This window comes from Ursus americanus, chromosome 13 (assembly GCF_024610735.1).
Source record: "Ursus americanus isolate L20-20 chromosome 13, mUrsAme1.1.p, whole genome shotgun sequence".
Lineage (NCBI taxonomy): Eukaryota > Metazoa > Chordata > Mammalia > Carnivora > Ursidae > Ursus > Ursus americanus.
The window spans coordinates 40,802,086-40,827,252 of record NC_142139.1 but is presented as its reverse complement, the minus strand read 5'-3'; the positions used below and the strand labels follow the sequence as shown (position 1 = coordinate 40,827,252).

The 25,167-nt window shown below is 34.7% G+C and overlaps 1 protein-coding gene across 2 annotated transcripts in view; it reads left to right on the top strand.

Moving 5' to 3' along the window:
• Positions 1–25,167, top strand: part of FBXW7 (F-box and WD repeat domain containing 7) — a 230,449-nt gene that overhangs the window by 130,948 nt on the left and 74,334 nt on the right. The window contains exons 2-3 of one of the 2 annotated variants that reach the window (XM_045798825.2): positions 7,025–7,074; positions 7,707–8,273. In XM_045798825.2, the coding sequence (XP_045654781.1) occupies positions 7,776–8,273 (498 nt within the window). In that variant the 5' untranslated portion in view covers positions 7,025–7,074; positions 7,707–7,775. The remainder of the gene's footprint in view (positions 1–7,024; positions 7,075–7,706; positions 8,274–25,167) is intronic. The other variant, XM_045798826.2, reaches the window with a different exon arrangement.

Here is a 25,167-nt window from a genome sequence, read left to right as displayed (position 1 = left end):
CTGAGCTGCCCAGGCACCCCAAAACCCTAGGTTTCAAAAAAGCTGCAGAGAAGGAGCTAGCAACAGAGAACAACAGTGCTGCCTGAGGAGTGATACCAAGAAAAGGATGATACCAAGGGAAACTGTGGGACAAGAGAGTTGTGAAGAAGAGGGAGTGCTTGTTCAATAATGTAAGAAGCTACAGGAATGATAGAAGATCCAGTGGGATTTAGCAATCATTTTTTTTTTAAGATTTTTAAAATTTATTTGAGAGAGAGAGTGCACATGAGCTGGGGAGGGGGGAGGGCAGAGGGAGAGGGAGAAGCAGAAGCAGACTCCTTGTTGAGCAGGGAACCTGACGTGGGACACCATCCCAGAACCCTGGGATCATGACTTGAGTAGAAGGCAGATGCTTAACCAGCTGAGCCACCCGGGTGCCCCTAGCAGTCAGTTTAAAATTTAATTTTAATGGAGTAAACACAGATTGCAGAGGTAGTAGAGTTAAATGGGAATGAGGAATTAAATTTGGCCAAAACAAAAATAATCTGTTAAAAAACATTAAAAATCGGTATTGTCATGTGAACTGAGAACTAGTGTTCTATGTAATTTCTAGTAAAGATACATATGATCGATGAACCATGTGGATTTAAAATGTTGTTCAAAACCATAAACCTTAATGAATATTTGCTGCTTACATGAATACTTGCTGCATGCTGCCCATATTGTTCATTTTGTGTTGCTTTTGTTAAGCTACATTATTAAGGACCTATTCAGCCAATTTTGTAGTCCTTCGAAGATTTTCACCTGAAGTTACACCTATGGTTTCCCAGCTAACCACAGTATAAGCGACATGGAATTAGAATTACTCAACAAATTATGTGCTTTTGAAGTATCAGTCTTTTTAGTCACATATTTGTTTTTTTATAGCTCGTGTTAAATAACAAGAAATTTGATAAAAGGAAAAATATGATAAAATAAATATTAAGGCTATGTTTATACTCAGTTTAAAAAATACAACACAGAACGTGTTCAGTACAACTTTTAAAAATGTGTTTAAAAGTAATTGACTGTGTTTGTGACGTGGCTTGATGTTCTCTGGTGAAGAAAGTGCATAATTGACTTTAAAAAGATTTAATAAGTATTTACTCACTAAAAATGTTTTGAGGAATATGCTGACCATTTTTGGCTTTGGGTAGGTGCTGACGATAACCTTGGTGAAAAAGGAAGTCTTTTTCCTTAGGGAGCTTAACATCTAGTAGGAAGATAACACAGATAACAAGTGAATAGATGGGTGGATAGATAGATAGGCATTTATTGTACTGCAGACACTAGTCTAGTGCTTTTATACAGTGCTCTGGAGAAGGGTAAAACAGGGCAGAGGGGAAAGGGAATATGATGCAAGGGACTTATTATTTTAAATAAGATGATTAGGGAAAGTGTCATCGCTTAGGGAACATTTGACTGAGTCCTGAAGGAAGTAATGGGAAGAACCATGTGGATATATGAGGAGAGCATTCAGGCAGAGGGAATGGCCAGTGCAAAGGCTCTGAGATAGCGCATATTTTCTTCTTCAAGAAAGAACAGGGTTAGAAAGAGTGAAGCAAAATGAAAAAAAGAGAATAGAATATAAACTCAGAGTGGTGGGGATATGTATAGATTACTATACAGAGACCCGACAGGCAACCATAAAAATTGACGTTTATTCTGTGTGAAATGGGAAGCCCTTGGTGGATTTTGAGTCACTCACTGATATGATGTGACTTACTTTATCATGTATTCCAGATACTGTTAATCAGTGGCTATAATAATTAATAAATAAATAACTTGGACTATAGAAAGTTCATAATATGAACTTGGAGTGTTAGTAAGTGGTAGGGCCACAAGAGGGCTCCTGGTGATTAGGGAGCTTCCTTTAGGATTCAGGGAAAATCCTAAACTGCTTGCAGAAGGTGATTCTAAGCTTTGAGTTATCCTTCCCAGTGATCAGTACAATTTGGTTTATTTTCCTTCCATCTACATCTTAGCTTCCTAAATGACTTTGTTGCTCATGTCCAATGGATCATACCCTGCCATGTAATTCTATGTCTAAAAATTCTAAAAATTGCACAGTCATTTGGAGGCTTTGGCTCTTTGCTTAAGTCACCCCTTGTTTTATTATTGTAACTAGTGTTCCCCCGTTACTTAGATTTCAAGGTAATTTCAAGGTTAGTGTTTGCCATGGAAACAGCCCTACTTCACTCGGAGACAGGTTTTCAGAGCTCAATTTGTTTAACATGTGTACTTGCCCACATTGATTCCTTTAAGCATCCTAAGATAAGTTCAAATGGTTTTGAGTAATCAAAGATCTTTTGAAAAGTAAGGTTCATGAGAAACTATTTAACAAGTTTCTGAGAAACTAGTTTTTAAAAAGCACTGAAATTAAGTCTGAAGTGTCACTAAATCAGCAAGGTATAATGACTAAACATTACCCAATATTTTCTAGGATTTGGTAAAGTCCGGGAGTTAGTCTCTTCTATCACAGTAACCTTATTTCTGAATTTTTTTGAAGAGCAAAACTATTACAATACTTCATCCTAGGATGGAGGTGACTAGGCATCTCTTCTAGGCATCCTTAGGTTCAGAACTGTCACTATAATGAAAGATGCTGCCAGAAGAACCCTGTTCTGCCCACCTACAAAGGGAAAAGTGATGCCTTTCTCTTCCCTTTTATTTCTAGCAATTACTTTATACAAAGTTTAACTTTATTTAATATGGGCTATCTAAACTTCTGATTTATTTGAAAAATTTAGTGATGAATATCTATTAGAGCTTTCAGTTTCTTTGGTCATTTGTCCATTGTTATATTTCCAGAAGCAGCCAATAGGTAATGCTGTGGCTTCTTTGTTGATATCTCAAAATACTATGTGAATCTCGCATTGCAAGTAGTGCTCTCTCTGGAGGATTTAGATAAAGTAGGTACCATCCACCCTCATTATTTGTAGATTCTGTATTTGCGAATTTGCCTACTCCCCACAGTTTGTTTGTGACACCCAAAATCAATATTCATGATGCTTTCACAGTCATTTGTGGACATGAGCATGCACAGAGTGGCAAAAAATCACTTGGCATGCACATTCCCATCTGAGGTCAAACAAAGTGACACTCTGCCTTCTTGTTTCAGCTCTCATACTGTAAACAAGTATCCTTTTCATGGTCGATTTAGTGAAATATTTGGCTGTTGAAAATGGCCCCCAAGCATAGTAGTGAGGTACTGTCTAGTGTCGTAATATACCTTATGGAAGGCATATAGGTGTTAGATAAGCTTTGTTCAGGCATGGGCTTATAGTGCTGTTGGCTGTGAATTCAGTGTTAATCAACAAGATATATTAAATACATATCTTTAAATAGAAATATATACATGAAAAGATTATATATTGATCAGTTGGCCAAAATGTTGTAACCAAGGCTTGCAGGAAGTTAACCCTGTGTTTCCCATAGGGACAGTGGTTCAGTATTTGTGATAACTTTATATAGAACACAATTACTACAAATAATGAGAATGGACTGTGTTTGTTAAGGGTGGTGATTTATAGAGACTTTAGGTATCTGAAATATTTCATAATTCCCTCTCTCTAAACCATTGTTATAGGGTTTATTTAAATACATACATCCACAGTTATTTATAATGTAAAATCCTATTTTACCATGGGCTCTGGTCAGGTTAAGAGTCATTGATTAACTTGTAAAGAAACATTTCTGAACATTATCCTCTAGAAAATTAAAATGTGCCTGAAACATTTTGAATGTTCAGTAAATAATTTGTTTTATGTAATAATCTTTGAGCATTATAGTGATTCTGGTTTCAGAAGAGAAGCCAGTATCTGCCCCTCACCCTGCTCACATGCACTTGCATGTGCTTTCTCTCTCTCAAATAAATAAAATAAAATTAAAAAATCAAAAAAGAAAGAAAGAAAGAGGGCATTTTGGGGGTTAATATTGTATTAACTTTTCCTGTATGACAGTTTCAAGTTTTAGATCAAATTTTTTTTTAATGTTGGGCTTTATAAACTATTTTTTAAAAGATTCCTCCCCTTATAAGAGTATTTTGTTGATTCTGACTTCTTATTACTTATTGGATAAATGTTTATTACTTTAATTAGGTCATTAGCTTACTTCATAGATCATTATTAGGAAAAACTAATTTCCTAAAAATATTGGGTTTTTTTGTTGAGATTTGAGTTTATGAATATCAACAGAAAATGAGATTTTCATTTCCATTTTCCATTCCCAAAATGGGTCAGAGAAATCCAGTCCCATATATGTACTACTTGGATAAATTTTTATGTAAGTCTGTCAGATATTTTCAGCCTCTTCAAATAGTCTGGAATTCCTAGAATCTGACTTTTAACTTTGTCGTTGTATATTTTGTATTGGCAATGATTTAAATCTGATCCTTCTCCTTGGATTTACTATTTTTGATCAGGTCTGTCTCAATTAACTTTATTGGCTTAAATTAAAGACACTTTCTTCTCTGTTCCTCCCAATATAACATTAAAGTTACATAATGATAATGATTTGAATTTTTATTATTCTTAATTACTAACAGAAGTGTTCACTGATGATCAGTACTAATACTATTTTAGTAATGCTGGTCATAAACTTTCTATTTGTCGATAGGCTAACTGCTTACCAACAGTCTCCTCCCTACTTTGCACATATTCTTTATGATTAGTTTTACGACCTTTGTTCTTTCATTTTTTTTCACCTTGTAAGTTGCTCTTAATATGTCATTTAACCCATTTCAATCTCTTAAAAATACGCTTGTTTGGTTGACACACAAAGGGCAATTTGCTTGGGGTCTGCATTGTTGTTCTAGGCAATGACCCTGATTTCATGCTGTTCTATGCATAAACATCCAAGTGAAAAATGTTCTTGTTAGTGTCAGGAGAGCTAGACTTTAGATGCAATTACTAAAGCAAGATTTTAATTCTTTGAAGGAAACCTATGAATAGAAGATTTACCTTTCTACACATTGGGGTAGTATATATATTCATTTGTGTAGGTCATTGTTTTCAGCATGTTACTTTTAACCTGCTTTTCTGTGATGTTTTCATAGTTTGTTTTTTACATATATGAGCCAGTAAAATTTTGATAACCTTTATTTTCTGTAGTATATTATTTTATTTTTTGTAGAAAGCAACAAATATATTTAATGTGCTTTTTTAAAAACCCTACTTCACCTCAGATAGAAATTTTGTTATTGTGCTTATCTGAGTTGTAAAGAAGAATCACTTGACTTTTAAAAGCCACATTTAATATGTATTACATCTTGATTTATTGATTATATTTGATCATCAGAATCATCTCATGCACCTAGGCAAGTTTCCTTCCTCTCTCCCTAGAGGACTATTTCAAACCCCTTTCTTCAAATTTCTAACACCTCTTCTCCCAAGATCACTCTGATGATAATAGTGGTATTGCTTCCTACTTTAAAAAGAAAAGGAAAATAATTGAAGGAATGAGTAGGGAATTTCCAAAGACTCCCACGACTTACAAAAATCCACCTGTTTCCAACTGTTTCCACATTGAGAAATACAGTAAAAAGAAATAAGTGTAAAGTACCAATAATACCACTCTTCTTTCCCATCTTTTACAATAAATGAAGTATCCATTTTTAAACTAAAACTAGTCCTTCCAATTTTGAACTCGTTCTCATCATCCCCTTTTAATTATGAAATCACTTCACCATTTCTTCTCTTTCTCGATTACATTATCAGCTTTTTGTTTTGTACTGGATCATTCTTGTCAGTATACCGATAATACTGCTAGTTCTCCAATCTTGAAGAATAAAAAATCTTCCTTGACTCTGTTTTCCCTACCAATTACCACTCCCTTTCATTTGTTCTTTTTTTGCAGCAAACTCCTAACTTGTTAGTACCCATCATCTCTATTCTCTCTTTCTAGTCTCTTAATTAAATCTACTTTAATCAGATTTCAACTAATAAAAGTCCTGTTACTAGTGACTTCCACGTTACTGAATCCAATGGTCAGTTCTTTCTCTTCATCCTATTGATGTATCATCAACAGTTGTCATTTTTATACTTTCTCCTCCTGGGTATGCTTGCTCTACTTCAGGACTTCGAGGATGTCACTCATTCCCAGTTCTCCTTGTTAATCATCTTTGTTGGTTACTCTTTCTCTCAGAATGTTGGAGTGTCTCACAACTCAGTCATTGGAACTCTTCTCTTTCTATTTCCCCCCACACACTACAGCTTTTTTCTTAGAAATGGATTATAGAAAATAAAATGAAATACTGCTATTTTAAAATTATCTTTTAGACTTTCAGACCCCATTTCAAAACTTGCAATGAGAACTGTGGCCCTTTGGGGGATTCACTTCTAGTGGCAAGGGTTTGAAAAGTAAATAAGGCTATTTTATCTTAGAGACCATTGCGATAGAATATAATGTACTTATTCTTAGGACATGATATAAGATGGATATTGTATTTCTTTATCTCCTAAATCTTAAAGATATTTTTAAAAGGAATTTTATATGAACTTGGGCAGTGTGTTGGCATTATTTCATGTAACCTCAAACATGTCCCTATAGATATCTGCAAAGGATGAAATTTAAGAATGAGCATTATGAAAAGATTCTATATCAGATCAAATTTTAGAGTCTATAAAACATAAAAGCAAATGTGTTTGATATATAACATTTGAGACATATGACTAAAAAGTAAGCTTAAGGCACTTATAATACCACTGCCTAAATGTAGTTTATATTTTGAAATATTGTCTTCTAGTCTTTATGCAGTTTAAAAATCATGCTGTGATCATATAATTACCTGTATTTTGCCCTTAGCATAATTCAAACATCCGTGTTCTCACAATTTTTTAAAATGCACATTGTGTTTAGGGTTGCGCTATATATATCCCATCTCATGGATTCCTTTGTCTTGAACATTTGAGTTTTGATTATTTTTATTTACACTTATTTTTATTTTTTGCTTTTATGGATAAAGCTGCAGTGAGCATCCTTTGCATAATTTTTTTTTCTGTTTTAGGATTACTTCCTTAGGATAGATTGCCAGAAGTGGAGTTACTGGGTCAGAGGGTATGAACTTACGAACTTTTTTCCTTTTTAAAAAAAATGAAAATAAAATTTTCTTGTTTATTTGCACTCTGGTTGATTTGTATTCATTGTGAAAAAGGAAAATCATAATGATTATATTTGGTACCTATCAGAAAACCATGTCTTAAGGCAAGGTTCTATGATCAGAGAAGTTTGGGAAATTCCTACAGTAAAAAAGCCTCTTTATCTTGGTTTATCTGAGTAGTTCCTGAACTTAACTGATCATTGAATAGTTTTTTTATGATATACTTCATAACATTTTCTGGAAGTTTTATAAAAGATATAGTTTATGGACTGATCTAAAATCGAAAATCATTTTATTGGTTAAATTATGTTTATTGGTTAAATTGGTGAAAGCAATTATAGTTTCATTTTAAATTATTTTTTAAAAGATTAAAATAAAGCTGTTTACTATGTGATTTTTGTGTATGTCTTTATAAAGTCTCAATTTCTGCATTTTGAACTTTCTATTCCTAAAGAACATCTTAATGTCTCGATAGCATCAAATATTTTCTACAGTCTTTAGTGAAATTTGGAGTATAGACATAGAACATAAAAGTGGAGGATAATGTAGATTGTACAAACCTTTTTTTCCCCCCCATTTTTCCCTACAGAATGTGAAATCCTTTGCATCTTCTGATAGTCTAGCCAAGGTCCAAGAAGTAGCAAGCTGGCTTTTGGAAATGAATCAGGAACTGCTCTCTGTGGGCAGCAAAAGACGACGAACTGGAGGTTCTCTGAGAGGTAACCCTTCCTCAAGCCAGGCAGATGAGGAACAGATGAATCGTGTGCTGGAGGAGGAGCAGCAGCAGCAGCTAAGACAAGAGGAGGAGCACACTGCAAGGAATGGCGAAGTCGTCGGAGCTGAACCTAGGCCTGGAGACCAAAATGATTCCCAGCAAGCACAGTTGGAAGAAAACAATAATCGATTCATTTCAGTAGATGAGGACTCCTCAGGAAACCAAGAAGAGCAAGAAGAAGATGAAGAACATGCTGGTGAACAAGATGAGGAGGATGAAGAGGAAGAGGAAATGGACCAGGAGAGTGATGATTTTGATCAGTCTGATGACAGTAGCAGGGAAGATGAACATACACATAGTAACAGTGTCACAAACTCCACTAGTATCGTGGACCTGCCTATTCACCAACTCTCCTCCCCGTTCTATACAAAGACAACAAAAGTGAGTATATTTAGTCTGCTGTTCCTGAGACACTTACCTGTTCATGTTAATTGTAATGAAACTTTCCTCACGGTCTTTGTTATTGCTGCAAAATTAATCTTCAGATGTGTAATAATGAAATGAACTAAGTTTTGTTTTACAGAAGGTATTAGAAATAGAAGTATTGATAATGGGACAATCCTATTACAAATAGAGGGAAGGTAATTGATCCTATTACTATGAAAAATCATTAATATCAAATTTTATTATAAATTTTATCCCTGTGACAGGGGTTAGTAGTTTGTGGGCAGTGAAGAGGGTTGAAGTGAAATACGATTTATGTGAATCAAATAGCAAAGAATCTTTTCTTATTTACAAAATGCAGGAGGTTGGGGTGGGCTGTGTATTCACAGGTAGTAGTCCAAGGCAAAAGTTACTGTCAGGTTTCTGCCACTGCTTCCCTTATTTGCAGTTTTCGTGTGCTTCCCATTCCTAGGAGACAGCTCTGTTGTATGCGCCACCTTATCTCATTCAGCTTGTGGTAGCCCAGGGAGTTAGCCATAGACATGTTTTTTGTTTTTGTTTTTGTTTTTGTTCTAAGAGAGAGAGAGGAAGTGGGTGTGTGCATGCACCCGGGTGTTGAGGGGAGGGGCAGAGGGAGAGGGAGGAAGAGAATCTTAAGCAGGTTCCATGCCCAGCGTGGAGCCTAACACTGGGGCTCATTCTCACGACTCTGAGATCATGACCTGAACTCAATCAAGAGTTGGAGGCTTAACTGACTGAGCTACCCAGGCGCCCCTTAGCCACAGACCTATTTTAAAAAGACTCCTGTCTAAACCAGAGACATCTTCTCAACTCTAGGACTTGATGATTAATCCAGTGCTGAGAAAAACAATTCTGTTGGATATAGTCCTTTGAGGCTATACCAGAGAATAAGGACTGGAATATATACTGTCACTGCTTCCCAGTATTATCTTTGCTACTAGAAGGCAGGGAGGTCCTGAAACATTGAAGTCTGAGATAGGAGGAGGAAGTGATTGGGTAACTGCGGTAAATTTGGACTTGCCCGTGCTTGTTCTTTGGGATGGCATGTGGGCTTCTTTCCTCAAAATATTCTTGGATGTTATATTACTTAAACTTATGGTTATGACAAGAGGCGGGGATTGTAGAGAAAAAGAAGCAGCGTTATTTCTCTCACTCCCCCAGTCTTTCTATTGTATTCTCACCCCCCGCCCCGCCCCATCAAATTATAGTCAAAATGAAATGATATAGTAGTGCCTGGGCTTTGCTTCAATATAATCCTGAAGGGGAGAAAAGGAAAGGGAGTATAGATTAGCCATGAGTTGCTGATTTTTGAAGCTGGGTTGCAGAGATGGGGGTGGTTCATGGGTATTTTTCTGTGTGGTTTTTAAAGTATGTTTAAAATATTCCATAATCAAAACATTTTTAAATTGTAAAGAATATGAATACACACATACACACAGACCCCAGAAAATGATAATCAGGGTTGGAAATAGGAGTTTTCTTTACATACTCTGGTCTTGTTGACTAGCTCCTAATTAAGTAAGTGCTGACTTCTCTACATTGAATTTTATTTTCTCTGTATTTTGGTCCTATTGAAATTATAGGAAATTCAATAAAACATCATGTACTTTTCGCTGCAGTTAGAATTTAGTTTAATCAATATTTTAGGCAGTGTTGCTATCTACTGGTCTATTTAAAGAGGAGAAAAAGTAAAAAGAATTATACTCAGAATGAATGAGGTATGTAGCGCAACTTCTATCCTTTCCTTCCCCCTTAGGCTTCTACATTCATAGATCTTTATGTTTGCATGCTTTTTGGTTCTTTATTTATCATTTGAAAATTAGATAAAAATCATGAGTATCCATGTAGAGTAGACTTGTAAGTTAAACAATTATTTGGGATGGAACATTTTAATTCAAATAATAGCTTATTTTATAGACATTAAAATAATGTCCATAGTAGTTTGTCCTCTTACTCTTATTTGCTTATTTTAAAATTTTACAGTGAATCATCGATTTAGCCCATAAACAATATACAAACAGAAGTAACATCATCTCCTTTAATGTAACCTGACCTGGAATAAAAAAATCTCAGACACTAGGTTTAATACTTGAATTGCTATATCATTTTTGCTTAAGGTTGTGAAACTTAAAACTCTTTCTAAAACATGTTTATCCCTAATTTCCTTAGCCTGTCTGCAAGTTTAGATCTTATTTAGTTGGTTTGATCTAAGAAGAAGCTGGCTTCAATAGTGGTTTATATTCGTTTTACTATCTCTGTCTCAAGGTGTTGAAGCAGTGCTTTGAATCTCAGCCAGATGGCTCTACCACTAATAGCTACAGCCCTGCTTTGTTGGTAAACTGAGACCTTTTATAATGCAGTCCACCCAGCTTTTGTCCCCCAGATCTCTTGATCTTTCTCAGAGCCTCAAGGTAACTACCATCAACAGAGGGGGTTTATCTCTCTCTTCTTTCTGAGGGTTCAGGTTGGGGAACGGAGTTTAGTATTTTATTGCATTATCTTATCTAAGAAAGAAGTTTAATCAAAACTAAGCCTTGTTGAACAATGCAGAGCTATCAGTAAGTTCTGCTATATTTTAAATTAAAAACAAGAAAGCCATCTAGACAAAACATATCTTTTTCCAAAGGGAAAAGTCATCAGATTGTTCTGTAGGAAAACTACGAGTACACACAGGTTTGACAGATGCTTTATCGTTTTTTTTCCCCCTTCAAGATGAAACTGTAAACAGAACTTTTAGATATGTATTATGCAGTTATATGGTTATCTCCTTAAAAACAAAGTAACAATTTTAAGTCAGTTTTTTTTTAGTGTCTCCTGAGTCATGAATGCAACTTATTGTGCTGTACATACAAGGCCACAGAAGTAGACTGAGTACTAGTGACAGCAGGGAGAGATGTATATATGTGCATAAGTGTTTATGTGTGTATGTATATGTATGTGTGCTTGTGCACACACTTGATATATTGTTTATCTTGAGGTCATTTTCCTGCACAAATATGTCAAGAAGAATATAAACTATTTGACTGCCAAGGCAACGTTGCCCTTCTACAAAGAAGTATTTCAGGTTGAAGTTGTCGCATTTTCCTTTTTCTCTATTCCTGGATCTCTTCTTTAGGATTATTCCCAGAGTACTTTATTTTCACCAACACTTTAAAGATGTCTCCTATTAGTTCATTGCTTATAAAAAAAATGTCAGTCACCGATGTATATAAATCTTTTTAATATAGTCAATAAGGAAGAGCTCTCAATTGTTTCAAAGACTTTATTTTGGAACAGCTTTAAATTCTCGATCATTATAAACATAAAACACTTCTACAGACATTACCCTAGGCCACAGTTTAAGTCTTCTTAAACTAACTTTTGAGAAGAGTAGAGGTATGAGAATCATTTAAAAATATCCCTTTTTTTCATGTTAATATGGGATTAGCCATAGTTTTACCCAACATAGCTTTCAAGTGTTATTATTATTGTTGTTATTATTACTATTATTATTTTGGCAGTTTCTTAAACATTCCCTGTGGACAGCTATACTTATTTATTGGTCATTCCTGAACATGCTATTTTTCAAATATGATATTAATGAGAAAAAACATTTTTGGTCCTTCCTTGCATTGGTCTTTTCTTTGAAAAGATAATCAAAACTATCAAAACTCTTAGGACAATCTGTTTTTCCCTCTCGTCACCAAAGATTTGTTCATATGGGAGGCTATGCAATAATACGCATTAGAAATTTCAAACCATCATAATGTTAAAAGTCAAGGGTACTGGTAGTCAAGAATCGGTATTTATTAAGCCCATACTGTTTGAAAGTCCCTATGATAGATAAGTTAGTAGAAGTTACAGAGAGGCCAAATGAGTCACCCAAAAATCACACTGTAAGTGACTAGAGATTTTAATCCAGATCTGCCTAATTTCAAAAAACAAAACAAACAAACAAAAAAACCCTTTCTTTCCATGTGCTATGCTGCCCCCTATGGTAGAATTTGGCAAACAGTACTACAGAAGATTTTAAGCGGAGCTGCAAGTCTGTTTGGGTTCTAGACTCTGGAGTGTGATGGCTTTTCTAATACTATGTCACATTTTAAATAATCAGAGCTGCCTTTTAGAAAGGGTGCACAGGGCTCAGTTAAGTGCTTTTCTGTGTGGTATCTAACAAAGATTATTGGAGATACTAAGGGTCAAGGCTAAAACTGTAATGAAATGACAGTGAAATTTGAGATGGGAGAACAGATACTACTTTTTCGAGAGTACGCCAAACGTCCTTCTTAACCAGGGGTTGTGTGCTGGCTATTTCTGTAAATTTGACTAGTCTGCCTACAAATTATAAAATCCACTTGCTTCCTCAGATAGGAATGCCCATCTTTTCAGTCCTGATTCCCTCTCTACAGCCTTATCGTATTAAAAAAGATCTTGTTTTCTAAAGAGATGCCTAGCCCATACGTAACACTTCTTTTATGTTTAATATGGAGTGGCAACTCATTTTCTACTAAAATGAAAAGAAGATAAGATTATTATTAGGCCAAGCCTTCTATCCTTCTGATCTTTTCATGAAGAGAACTATGTTTGATCACCAATTTCTGCTTTTTCCATGTCTCTCTTGTTGCTTTCCATTTTTCTCATATAGTTTCATTCTTTACCTCAAATTAATTTTTTTCCCATTCCGATTCTTAGATTTCTCCTGGCAACGAAACAGCTTTTTTATCCTTTTTGAGTCAAATAAGAAATAAATGTCTATTAAAATAGACAAAAGTCTGAGGCTTTTTCTTGTATCTAGGATCTAAACAATAGAGAAATTAGGCACAAGGATCACTAGCGAATCAGGGTATCAGAATAACAGTTGTGTTTCTAGTCCACCACCCTCCAACCACTCCCTTGAACCAGAGCTCCTAGGAAACTTTGTAGGACAACGTGGCTAACGTCTGACATCTAACAGGCTCTAAATTCTACTCTGTGGTAGGTAGAGTTCTAGAGAGTGGTGGCTGCTTCAGCAGTCCCTCACCTTGTCTTGTTCTTAAGACAAAGAACTTAAGTTCGTATTCTATCAGGTGTAAACACATACAGAGACCAAAAGTGCCATGTAAGGCAGTTATCTTGAATAATATCCACTAGAAAATATAGCCCAATGAATAGAGCCATGCTTCCCACCTTTGTGAAGGAGGACACACTAGAAATATTCACTCAGCCCAGTTTAACCTAATTTTAAACATGTGGATTCACTCATATGTGGAATTTAAGAAACAGATGAATAAAGGGGAAAAGAGAGAGAGAGGGGCAAACCAAGAAACAGACTCTTAACTATAGAGAACAAACTGATGGTTACCAGAGGAGAGGTGGGTGGGTGGATGGGTGAAATAGGTGGTAGGGACAAAGAAGGACACTTGTGATGAGCACCAGATGTTGTATGGAAGTGCTGAATCACTATACTGTACACCTGAAACTAATATTACACTCTATGTTAACTAACTGAAATTTAAATTAAAACTTTAAAAAAATAAACGTGGGGAGGATAGTGGAGGTGGAGGGAGGGGAACATACTAGAGAAGATGGGTTTTCCCCAAACATGATAGAGTGTTAAGAGCTTTTCACATTTGATTCTGATTTTGCCACTTATTATATGACAATAAGTACGTAATCTCGTTGGACTGTTTCCTTATCTGTAAAATAAGACTATAATACTTCTCAGGGCTTTTGTAAGGATTAAGTAAAATAATATAAAGTAAAGCAAGTACTGTAGCGCCTGGGACCCTCAGGTAGTTTACAGATGTAGGCCTGTGACCTCATTTTGTTTATCTGTCTCCTATTCCCTTCCCTAATCTCACAGAATACACTTCATTCCCCACAGCAGATACCAATCTGTGTATTTTTTAATGACTGAACTTTAGAGTTCAGTCATCATATCACCCTCTAGTGGAAAAAAATATAAACAGAGAAATAGATAAATACTTTAAAGAGTACACTTGAGGATTGGGAACATACTATAGTAAGCTAAGCCCATCTCTAATAAAACTAAAACTGAAACCATGACCTAAATTTCCAAGGGGATGCTATTCACAGATCTTCCCAGTTGATAGGTATGTACCATTTCCTTTAATTTAGAATTTGCCAAGGTTCTCTAAACTTTGTTCTTTTAAAACATCCGTATATTTAAATGCTTTGTGAATCTTACAATTGGATACTAAGATGAATTTTTGTTTATTATCAATTTCTAATTAATTCCTGTTAGTGCAGTTTTAAAAATATTTGTTGACTTTATTTTAAACCATAAGTCTAAGTGTTAGTCATATTTAAATCTGTATCTGCCCTGCAAGTAATTAAAAATTGTTTTAATTATGGATTTTCACTCTACACCAAAAAAAGCAGTCTTCCTATAGAATGGAGAATTAAAAAAAATTTTAGTGGTGTTCCATTGGTTTTTGCCTTATGCAGATGATAAACTTCTCTGAAGTATCCACAAATAGTTATCCTCAAAATGTTCCTGATGTAAATTGTTTCATGTGTATATAATTACGATAACCTGATCTATGTTAATATTGTGTTTGTTGGTGTTGGGAAAGATGGTATGAAGAGGATAAAAGAGTATAATGGGTTCTGTTTTCACTTTGGTAGATAACTCCAAAACTGTAATTCACCCAAGCCTCAGTCCTGCATTTCCAGTGTCTCTTGGGCATTGTCATCTCAGTGATCCACTGAAAACTAAAATTACTATTTCTTTCTTCATACCAATTTTTTGTTTTCCTCCCTGGATTTTCCAGTCTCTGTTAGTATCCTGATCTTCTAGTCATTTGGTGGAAAAATGGTTTGACTTTTTCTCATCATCTAAGCCTGTGGATCTGCTGAAGAGTTTAACAGAGTTGAATACTTGGTCTTCCGTTTACTTACCCCCAGGTACTTGTAAGATCCAAATTGGAGAGTCAGTGTTTAAAAATGTTAATACCGTTTTTGCTTAGGTTTCTGTTTGTACCAGGCTATAATGCCATGTGTTTGACAATGAATAAAGCAGTATGAATGATTGGATAAATTTTTAAAAAATGGATTTTTTAGTTCCATAGAAATAAGAAACCTCAATATAAATATCTGGTGGCCTATTTCCCACTAATGAAGTCAAATCCATAAGTGGGCATTTGAAGTCTTTCGAGTCTTACCATGGTGTCTTTCTACCTGATATAATTTCCATGCCTCCACTTGCTTTTAATGATCCCTGTTTCTCTCCAGCTAGCCAGATCCTTCAAAACCCAGGTCAGATTCCATTTCTATTTTTATAGCTTCTTAAAATTAGAAAAGTCATTAAACCAGTTGTTGGTTCTTTACATTGCAGAGTTCAATTGGTATTGCCTTGTGACTTTCTGGGTAGGTTTTGTCTTAAATTGACATTTATTTCTTTTATTTTTTTGAACAATAGGAATTTGATGTATTTGCCTCCAGTGCTGATTTAGGTTGAGAGTTACAATTCACAAATTTTAATGTGAACAATTTTCATTTCACCTCTTAAGATGTACCCAGGCTAGACTATGACTTATAAATAGGCATGCCATTTAAGTTTAGATTAAAATTCAAATGTTTAATATAAAGATAGTTACACTGAGAAATGTTATAATACAAGTAGCCATTCTAGAGTAAGACTCTCCAGAGGAGAAGTTAAAATCCCAATTTAAGAACCATGTCGCTAAGATGCAGACATTAATCTATAACCATTAACAGTCATCTTTTTGAAGAAAATTTAACAGGAAAATGCTTAAAAATAAAATGTTTACTAAAAATGTAGAACTCAAAACTGTGTGTGCAATATGATCCTAATTATGAAAGAAAGATGCATTAACCTGTGTATGCATGGAAGATCAGAAGGAAACCAAATGTTAGGAATTCTCTCTGAATATGGTTGAGTTATTTCTATTATATACTTTTCAGAATTTCCCAAGCTTGCTACAGCAAGCATATATTACTATGATTTCTTAAGAAAAAATACTATCACCTGGAAACCGATTCTTATTTTCTTTAGTCTTTTTGGAAAACTTCCATAATGATGGTGCTCCAGTGGAGGATTGGACAGAGAGGATCCCTCATAAGGAAGGGCATTACATAATGATCTCTTCATGAAAATGCAACTGAATGTAGTGGAAAAGGCAATGAACTCTTTAGAAAGAGTTCTTTGTGTAACCAATTCTTCATATCTCTAGAACTCAGGTGTCACCGTGGCAATTTTCTAAGGTAACTTCCCACATTATTAGAAGAATAACAATTAGTATGATAGTATCTTTCCTTGTTTTTAGGACATTTATTTAATATGTGGTTTCTTTACAGAGTTATTTAGAGTCGCCTTGATAGCACTTTTGGCTGTCCATGAAACATGAAAATCATTCATTTCAAAATCTTTGTGTGAACAATTTCAGTCTTTTAGAACGTATTTCCACAGTGTTTTACCAGGAAGTCACCAGTGCTTTCCCTCCCCCTCCTCTATTCCCAACCCCTTATTTCTTCAAACTAAGTAATGTATATAAACTGCTTAGGTTTCCCATCCTAATTTTAAGTCTCCTGAAATAGAATCTGAATTGGAGGGAACCTTTGAGATCACCAAGTCCAAACCTGTGGCTTTATCAATAGTCTCGGGCTTAAAAATGAAGTCATCGTGAAGAAAAACTGCAGTGTGAGTTAACATATTTTTAGACAGTTCTTTGTGTTGACATCTATTACTTTTCTTTGGTCCTTGTTCTATCAAGAGCAGTGACAGCCCTTCTTATGAAAGAAGACTGCCGTCACATTCCATAATCTTTTCTCCAGTTTGAATCCCTTCAATGAGTTTTCTAGGGTCACCATCCTTGTTGCTCTTCTCTGGACAAGTTACTCTTGAAGTGCTTGTTCCGTAGTCAGTGTGGTGCTGCTGACATGCTGTAGAGCCAGACTATCAGCTGTTCTTATTCTGAACCTCATCAATACAGTTGAAAATAGCATTGATAATGATATTAATAATAATGAAAGTAAACCATTTATTGAACACTGTTTACTGTGTGCTAGGACACTGTGCTAAATTCTTTCCATATATAATCTCATTTAGTCTTAACAGTCCTGATGAGTAAGTTCTAATTTTTATCCCCATATCAGAGATGAGAAACAAGTGAATAGAGAGGTAAACTAATTCATCAGTGGTCAGTCAGCTGATTTATAGTAGTGGAGCTAGAATTTGAACCCAGATCGCATTCTGGGTCCAGGTTGCACTTCTGTTAAAATTTGAAAATTCAGTGAAATAGTAATTTTGGGAGGAGGTGGGCCATTGAGTAACCCATAAAGCTACCACTCTAACATCTGTTTTCATGCTACCAGAAGTTAACCCAACTTAATTTCTGCTCCCATGGCATACTTATTATTATATCACATTATATTAAAATTGTTTGCTGCCTCCCTCCTATGTGAGTCCTTTGATTTCTTATTTATCTTGCCTAATAATATTTATCATGTGTAAGATGCCCCAATACCTAATAATTTGTCAGTAAATAATTAGTGAATAAATTTTTTACATGGATACATATTTTGTATAACAGTGGTCAGTGTATATACTGTTTTGTATTCCTATTCCTGCTTCTTGCAACATTTATTTGCAGGTTTTTGTGTAGGCAGTTTTCAACTCCTTTGGATAAATACCAACAAGAGTGATTGCTGGATCATATGGTAAGAGTATGTATAATTTTGTTAGAAACTGCCGACTGTCTTTCGAAGTGGCTGTACCATTTTGCGCTTACATCAGCAACAAGTGAGAGCTCCTGTTGTCAGCTTTTGTTGTCAGTGTTTTGATTGTGGCCATTCTAATAGGTGTGTAGTGATATCTCATTGTAGTTTTAATTTGAAATTTTGTAATGACATGATGTTCAATATCTTTTCGTATGTTTTTTGCCATCTTCTTTGAGGTGTCTGTTTAGATCTTTTTTTGCCCATCTTTTAATTGGATTGTCCATTTATTTATTGTTGAGTTTTAAGAGTTCTTCCTATATTTTGGTTAACAGGCCTCTATCATATTGTTTCTTGCAAATATTTTCTCCCAGTCAGTGGTTTGTATTCTCATTCTCTTGACATTTTCTTTCACAGAAGTTTTTAACTTTAATGAAGTCCAGGTTATCAATGATTTCTTTCATAGATTGTGCATTTATTTAGTGTTGTATCTAAAATGTCCTCACCATACCCACTGAGGCCCCATCTACATTTTCTTCTATGTTATCTTCTAGAAGTTTTCTAGTTTGTGTTTTACCTTTAGGTCTATGATCGATTTTCAGTTAATTTTTACATGTGTATGTCCAGTTGTTATGGCACCATTTGTTGAATAGTCTTTGCCCCATTGTATTGCCTTTGCTTCCGTGTCAAAGATCAGTTGAGTATACTTATGTAGGTCTGTTTCTGGGCTCTTTATTATGTTCCTTTCTTGTTTGCTTGTTTCTTGGGTCCACAATGTTTTTTCCGGGTGACTTGTGGAATTCATCGTTGCATAGCTCTTTTCTGTTGAATCACAACCTTAGTGTATAGTTTGGGTAGGTAATACAAAGCAGAGTTGTGTGCTGAAAAGAACAGGAGAAAAGAAGAGCTGTCTATCTGCTCTTTCTCTCTCTCTCATTGAATAGGTGTAGTCCTTGGGCTCATCTACTAACCTCCTTGAGCCTCAGTTTCTTCACCATTAAACAGGAATGGAGTAGCTGTCCTTACTGCAAAATGTTGTATGAAAGTTTAAATGAGGTGATAAAAGTGAAATGCTTTGCAGATTATAAAAAGCTGTGCAAACATATATGATCATTTTCATTGTCTTTATTATCTTCATGTTAGGTGACATGATGGTAATCAAGGTGGGGATTTATCCAGTGTTGTTCTTTGTATATTTTTTCATATTCATTTACTGATAGGGTTCCTTTTTTTTCTAGTCAAGACATGCATCTTTGTCCTTGTGATCAGTGAGGGATTCCTTCCAACATGATAAGAGGTGAACCTAAGTGCGGATAAGTTCATTATTGCAAGTTTCAAGACCTACTTATCATGGAGCAATGCTTAAGAAAGCAAGTTTGGAAAGGAAAATGAAGATATTTTGTTCCTTTGATCTGTCTGTTCTCTTATCACTATCACACTGTCTTGATTACTGTAGCTTTTTAGTAATCTTTAAGTTGGGTGGTATCAATCTTGTTACTTTGTTCTTCTCCTTCAATATTGAGTTGGCCCTTCTGGGTCTTTGCCTTTCCATATAAATTTTAGAATCAGGGCACCTGGGTGGCTCAGTTGGTTAAGCAGCTGCCTCGGCTTGGGTCGTGATCTCAGGGTCCTGGGATCGAGCCCCACATGGGGCTCCCTACTGAGCAGGGAGCCTGCTTCTCCCTCTCCTCCCTGCTCGTGCTCTCTTTGGCTATCTCTCTCTCTTTCTCAAGTAAGTAAATAAAATCTTTAAAAAAAATTTAAGATCAGCTTGTCAATATCCACAAAATAACTTGTTGGGATTTTGATTGGGATTGTATTGAATCTATAGATCAGGTTGGGAAGAACTGACATTTGGACAATATTAAGTCTTCCTATCCAAGAACATGGACCGTCTCTTTATGTAGTTGGCCCTTCTTTGGTATTTTTTATTAGAATTTTGTGGTTTCCCTCATACAGATCTTGTACATATTTTGTTTAAAAGTATTTCATTTTGGGGGGTTCTAATGTAAAAGGTAAAGTATTTTTATTTTCAAATTTGTTGGTTCATTGCTGGTATATAGGAAAGTGATTGACTTTTGTATATTGCCTCGGTATCCTATATCCTTGCTGTAATTGCTTATTAGTTCCAAGAGCTTTTCTTGTTTCTGATTTTCAACATAGATTGTCATGTCATATATTAATAAAGGCAGTTTTATTTCTTCCTTCATAATCTGCATACCCTTTATTTCCTTTTCTTGTTTTACTGCAGTAACTAGGACTTCCAGTACGATGTTAAAAAATAGTAGTGTGAAAGAACAATCCTGCCTTGTTCCTGATCTCAGTAGAAAAGTTTTTTACCATTTAGTGTGGTATTAGCTGTCAGGTTTTTGTAGATGTTTGTCAAGTTGGGGAATTTTCCCTCAATTCCTAGTTTGGTGAGAGCACTTCTTTTATTCTTTTAAAGATAATTATTATATGTATAATATATACAAAATTCAAAAACTTTCTTATTTCCTTCATCTTGTTTCGACCCTGTTTTCTACCTCAGGAACAGAGGTTTACTTGATATTTCTGAGCATAGAGGAATTTAGGTTACTTTGATACCTTTGCTTAAGCTTTTTCCTCATTTTTATTTTTATGTATTTATTTTTATTTAAATTCATTTAATTAACATATAGTGTATTATTAGTTTCAAAGGTAGAGTTCAGTGATTCATCAGTCTTATGTAATACCCAGTGCTCATTACGTCACGCACCCTCCTTTATGTCCATCACCCATCTTTGTTTATATTCTGTTTCTTAATGGTTTACCGATAGCTGATTGGTACTTTAGAGGGTTATTTCCAGAGTTTCCATGCCATAGGCAACTTACCTTTCCTTGCCATTTAGAGGATTGATCTTGATGCCAAGAACAGGAACTTCACAATATCTTCCTATAGTTTGTAAAGTTTTAACTTGGAAATATTATTTGCTTAATGTTACATGAAGTGAATGATAGAGCAGGGAGTTTAATTTAGATTTTGCTTATATACCAGTTGTCCCCCCGCCATCATTTCCTCCCCCCAAACTCCAATATATAAGACAATATAAATTTAAAAAATATTTTAAAAATCTTTAATAAACTTGGGTCCATTTTGAAATTAGTGTTTCACCAGCTTTAATTTAGACAGTAATATCAATTTTAATGCCTTTTCATCAGTGATTACAATCTTAAGAATCTTATTAACAAGATTCTTTTCTGCTTATAAGTCTACTTTTTACTTTGACTCTTATCCTAAAATTTCAGTACCATCTTTGACCTCTCTTCTGGGCAACACAGTTTTCGCATTATTTCTTTGCTTTGGTTGCTATAATGAATCTCTTATCTATAAATTATGATAAAGAGAAAAGCCAGGTTGGATGAGTTATAGAAGTAGAACATAGGGAAAAGAAAATATGGTTAGAGAATATAAATTAGGTGTGTTTTAAATACCTAATTTGTAGTAATGACACTATTATTTTTGTTTCTTCTTTGAAAATTGCCTTGAATTCAATACTGTTTAGTTTTAATTGAGAAGTGCTAGGGCTTTTGTTTTTATTTTTTTTCTGCTTAGTGTTGGAATTTTTTTTTTTTAATGAGAAAACGTTCAAAAGCATTTCAGAATCCTTTAAGTGAATTCTTTAAATGTGGGTGGTAGTTCAAAAGAAGGCATAGAGAAGTAAAGCCACAAGAGATACAAGTTATTTAGGTTTTTGTAGAAGTCATACATGAGTATGTTTAGCATATTTAGTAAATCAGAGGAAGTATTTTTTACTATGAAATATCATGTAAGAATTAATTAAGAATTCATCTGTTTCTTCTTTGAACACTAGAGGGCCATATAGTAGTACCTTATTGTTATTGATGGAACTGCTTTTAACATATTTAAATATATTTAGTAATTGCTTGCTTCTCTTCTATTTTGTGTTCTGGTACACTGTTTCTTGCTCAGAATTTGAAACTAATATTTAGAGTGGTTATGTGCATTGATACGTGAGATTATCTAGATCTGTCCTTTTTTTTTTTAACCAGCAACTAGTATACTTATATACTTAATCTTCATTTTGCTATTGTAAAACAACAACAATAATAATAAAAAGTGAAGAAAGAGCAAGTGGTAGGATAAATGTATACATGTGCACACACTGTGCTTTGAGAATATAAGAATACTTTTAGGAAATTTCTCAAGTATCTGCATAGAAATACAGTAAAAACCGAAAGTCTTGTCATTGTTAACTGCTCTGGGCTTCCTCAGCATATATGTGAAAAAAGAATGATCTCTCCAAGCTGTCTTGTCCAAATTTCCTCTTGTGTGAGCATTGAAGGTAATTTTGCGTAGTGTAACCACCTCAGCATCCTGAACTAAAAGAATATTTGAACAGATGATTGTTCTTCTTCAATTTCTTTTGGTTGCTTGGAGTGAGGAAATGAAAAATGTAATCTACAGGGTCCAAATAGATAGGGTGAATCATGATTGAGCCAGTAAGATTGCTTAGGCTCTTATGTACTGCAGGGTGTGTGTGTGTGTGTGTGTGTGTGTGTGTGTGCATGTGCATCCTCCCAAAAAAGTGTTAATATTCAGTTAAAAAAGGAAAAACATTGTGCAGGCTCCAAAAAACTGTCTTTGAGCTACATTTAACCAATAGACTACTACTGACCCTTTTTGTCTTTTTTTATTCAAGTATAATTGACATATTGATCTTTGATGCCTTATAAAGAAGTTCAATGTCTTAAGAAGAACCTTGGATAAATTTTTATTTCTCCCCTGGATACACTTTAGAGAGTACTTGTCATTATTAATTTTTATATTATGGGGGGAAAATGAGGACGTTTTCTCTCTACTATTTTTACTTTTTGTGAAGGAAGATTAGGTTGAACTGAGGGGAGACACATTGTTTATACCTAGAGGAGAGCCTGTAAGAGGATCATGTGACAGACAGGACTATACTACATTTAAAGACTTAAAAGAACCTTATTTTTTGAGTCTGTCTTCCTTAGATTTGCTGATTTTAATATCTTAAATCATTGCCTCAAATTAGTACTATAATGAAGTGATGGAACTGTGGTCTTTAGTTCTAACTTTTACTGAGGAAGTAGTCCTGTTGAATAGTGATGACCTTCTTTTCAGTTTAAAATCATTGCTATGTAAATGATTAACTGTGATAAAATTATATGTTTTTTTGTGTTTGCTGTTTTTTCTATCTATCTAGTTTTCTAAAAACGTTTATTGCTGTATTTTGACAGATTGACATGAGCTTAAGTGATTAAACACTGAGCTTGAATTCTGATCTTTTTGTTCAGGTAATGAAATTAGCTATTCATAGCATAATCCCCTTGGCAAATATTATGTGGTCAAGAGTGTAAAACAAGTAAAAAAAGAAATCAGTATCTGATTATGGTGAGAGACACCTGAACTGCTTCTTCCTTGAGAAGGAGAAATATTAGATACTATTAATGAAGACATTAAAGTATCGTCTTTTCACCATGCATCTGGACAAAACTTTGTCTTACTAGTTGAAATTTGGTTCGGGTTAGCAATTATCATTGTACTGAAAGAATTGTCATTTTCCTTCTAAGATGTATCACAATTTAAAACTAGCTTTTATGGGAGTGGGAGGGAAGAAAGTGTTGCATTTACATTGCTATGCTAGATACCTACCTCCATCGTAAGGGCATTTCATTTCTAAAAGGTTAATGCAGGAGGGGCAAGTACAGAATTGAGTGTATGTGGTATTTTACAAAGGTAAAAGATTACTTTGATTCCCTCAAAAGTCAGAAGGTTTGGGAAAATCGGGTTAGTATGAATACTAGAAACATATCTAGAATATCATTCACCTGTATTAAAACTAGTTTCCATCAGTGACTCCTTGACCATACTGAAATGGTTTTCAACCAGAAACCTTTCTTAAACTCACTTCCCCATATCACAATTTATAGGCAACACAAATTTGAGAGATAATAAGAGTCAGAAAAGTAATTTAAATGCATGTAATTGACTAAACATAAGACCCAGGGATCCAGAGCATCTCTAAAGGGGGTTACTGTGGAAATTGCAATCCTGATATTGCCGTATTTTCCAATTTCTGGAAAGTCATTAGAATTCTGGAATTTTTCAGTTTTTTGTATGTTGGTGTTCAAGTTTTTCAGAAGCATTTCTGTAGGCTGGTTTGACCTATGAACCACCCATTTTCATTAGACATGATATAAGGAAGAAGAGTATGCTGTTCATCACTCATTGCATAATTAAAATAGTTTGCATCTAGTGCAGATCCATTAAGGGCATGGAGTTGTTTGGAGTAAAAGTGTAACATTTACATAGTACATTAATGCCTTAATCAGTGACCTAAGGACTTTTTTCTTAATGAATTTGATATACTGGTTTTAGGTGTTAAACTGACAAATGAATTGGCCTCATTTCAAAGAAATGTGTATCCTAACTTCCACAGGGAATTTGAGGTGGCCTATATGTAGGAGAAACACATAGAATAAAATGATCAAATGTACGTGAATTAGTACCAGGGAAAATACTGGAGTGGACTATGAAGACAAAGCCAGGAGAAAAGATACGGAATGAATTATGATTCATTCCTTCATCACACACACACACGTAACCCCTTTTCCTAATATCAAATAAAGGGAATTTCTCACATGGGCTTCATGAGTGATTGAGGAGACTGTGCCCTCAATAACACATCTGTAACAAATGCAAATACTTATGAATAGCAGTAAGTAGAGACTGTGATCTCTGTAGTCAGACTGTGTGAAGTTTTCAAATATTAACTGTTACTTCATGGCAAGTTAACCTTGGACAAACTGTTGACCTCTCTTGATCTTAAGGATGGTATTAGTATCACCAAAAATTTAGTGTTATTGAGAGGATTCAATGAGATAATATCTATAAAGTACTTAGAAAAGTGACTGACAGATAATAAGTCCTTAATAAGTATTCGTTGTTATTTTTAATAAGATTTATTTTTGTAATGTTTTAAGATCATACTAAAACTATCTTAACTAACTATTCCAGGCTACATAATGTGCTATGCAAAATACCTTTAGTTCCGAAGATACCTACTCTCTTAGATAAGTTGAAACTGTTCCACTGATTTTTCTTTAAAACACTGACTTTTAACCTAGCATCCAACTGTTTGATATTGTAAATTTTGCCACTGTCAACCATGAAGCACTTTCACATTCTGACAGGTTTTTTTCCCCC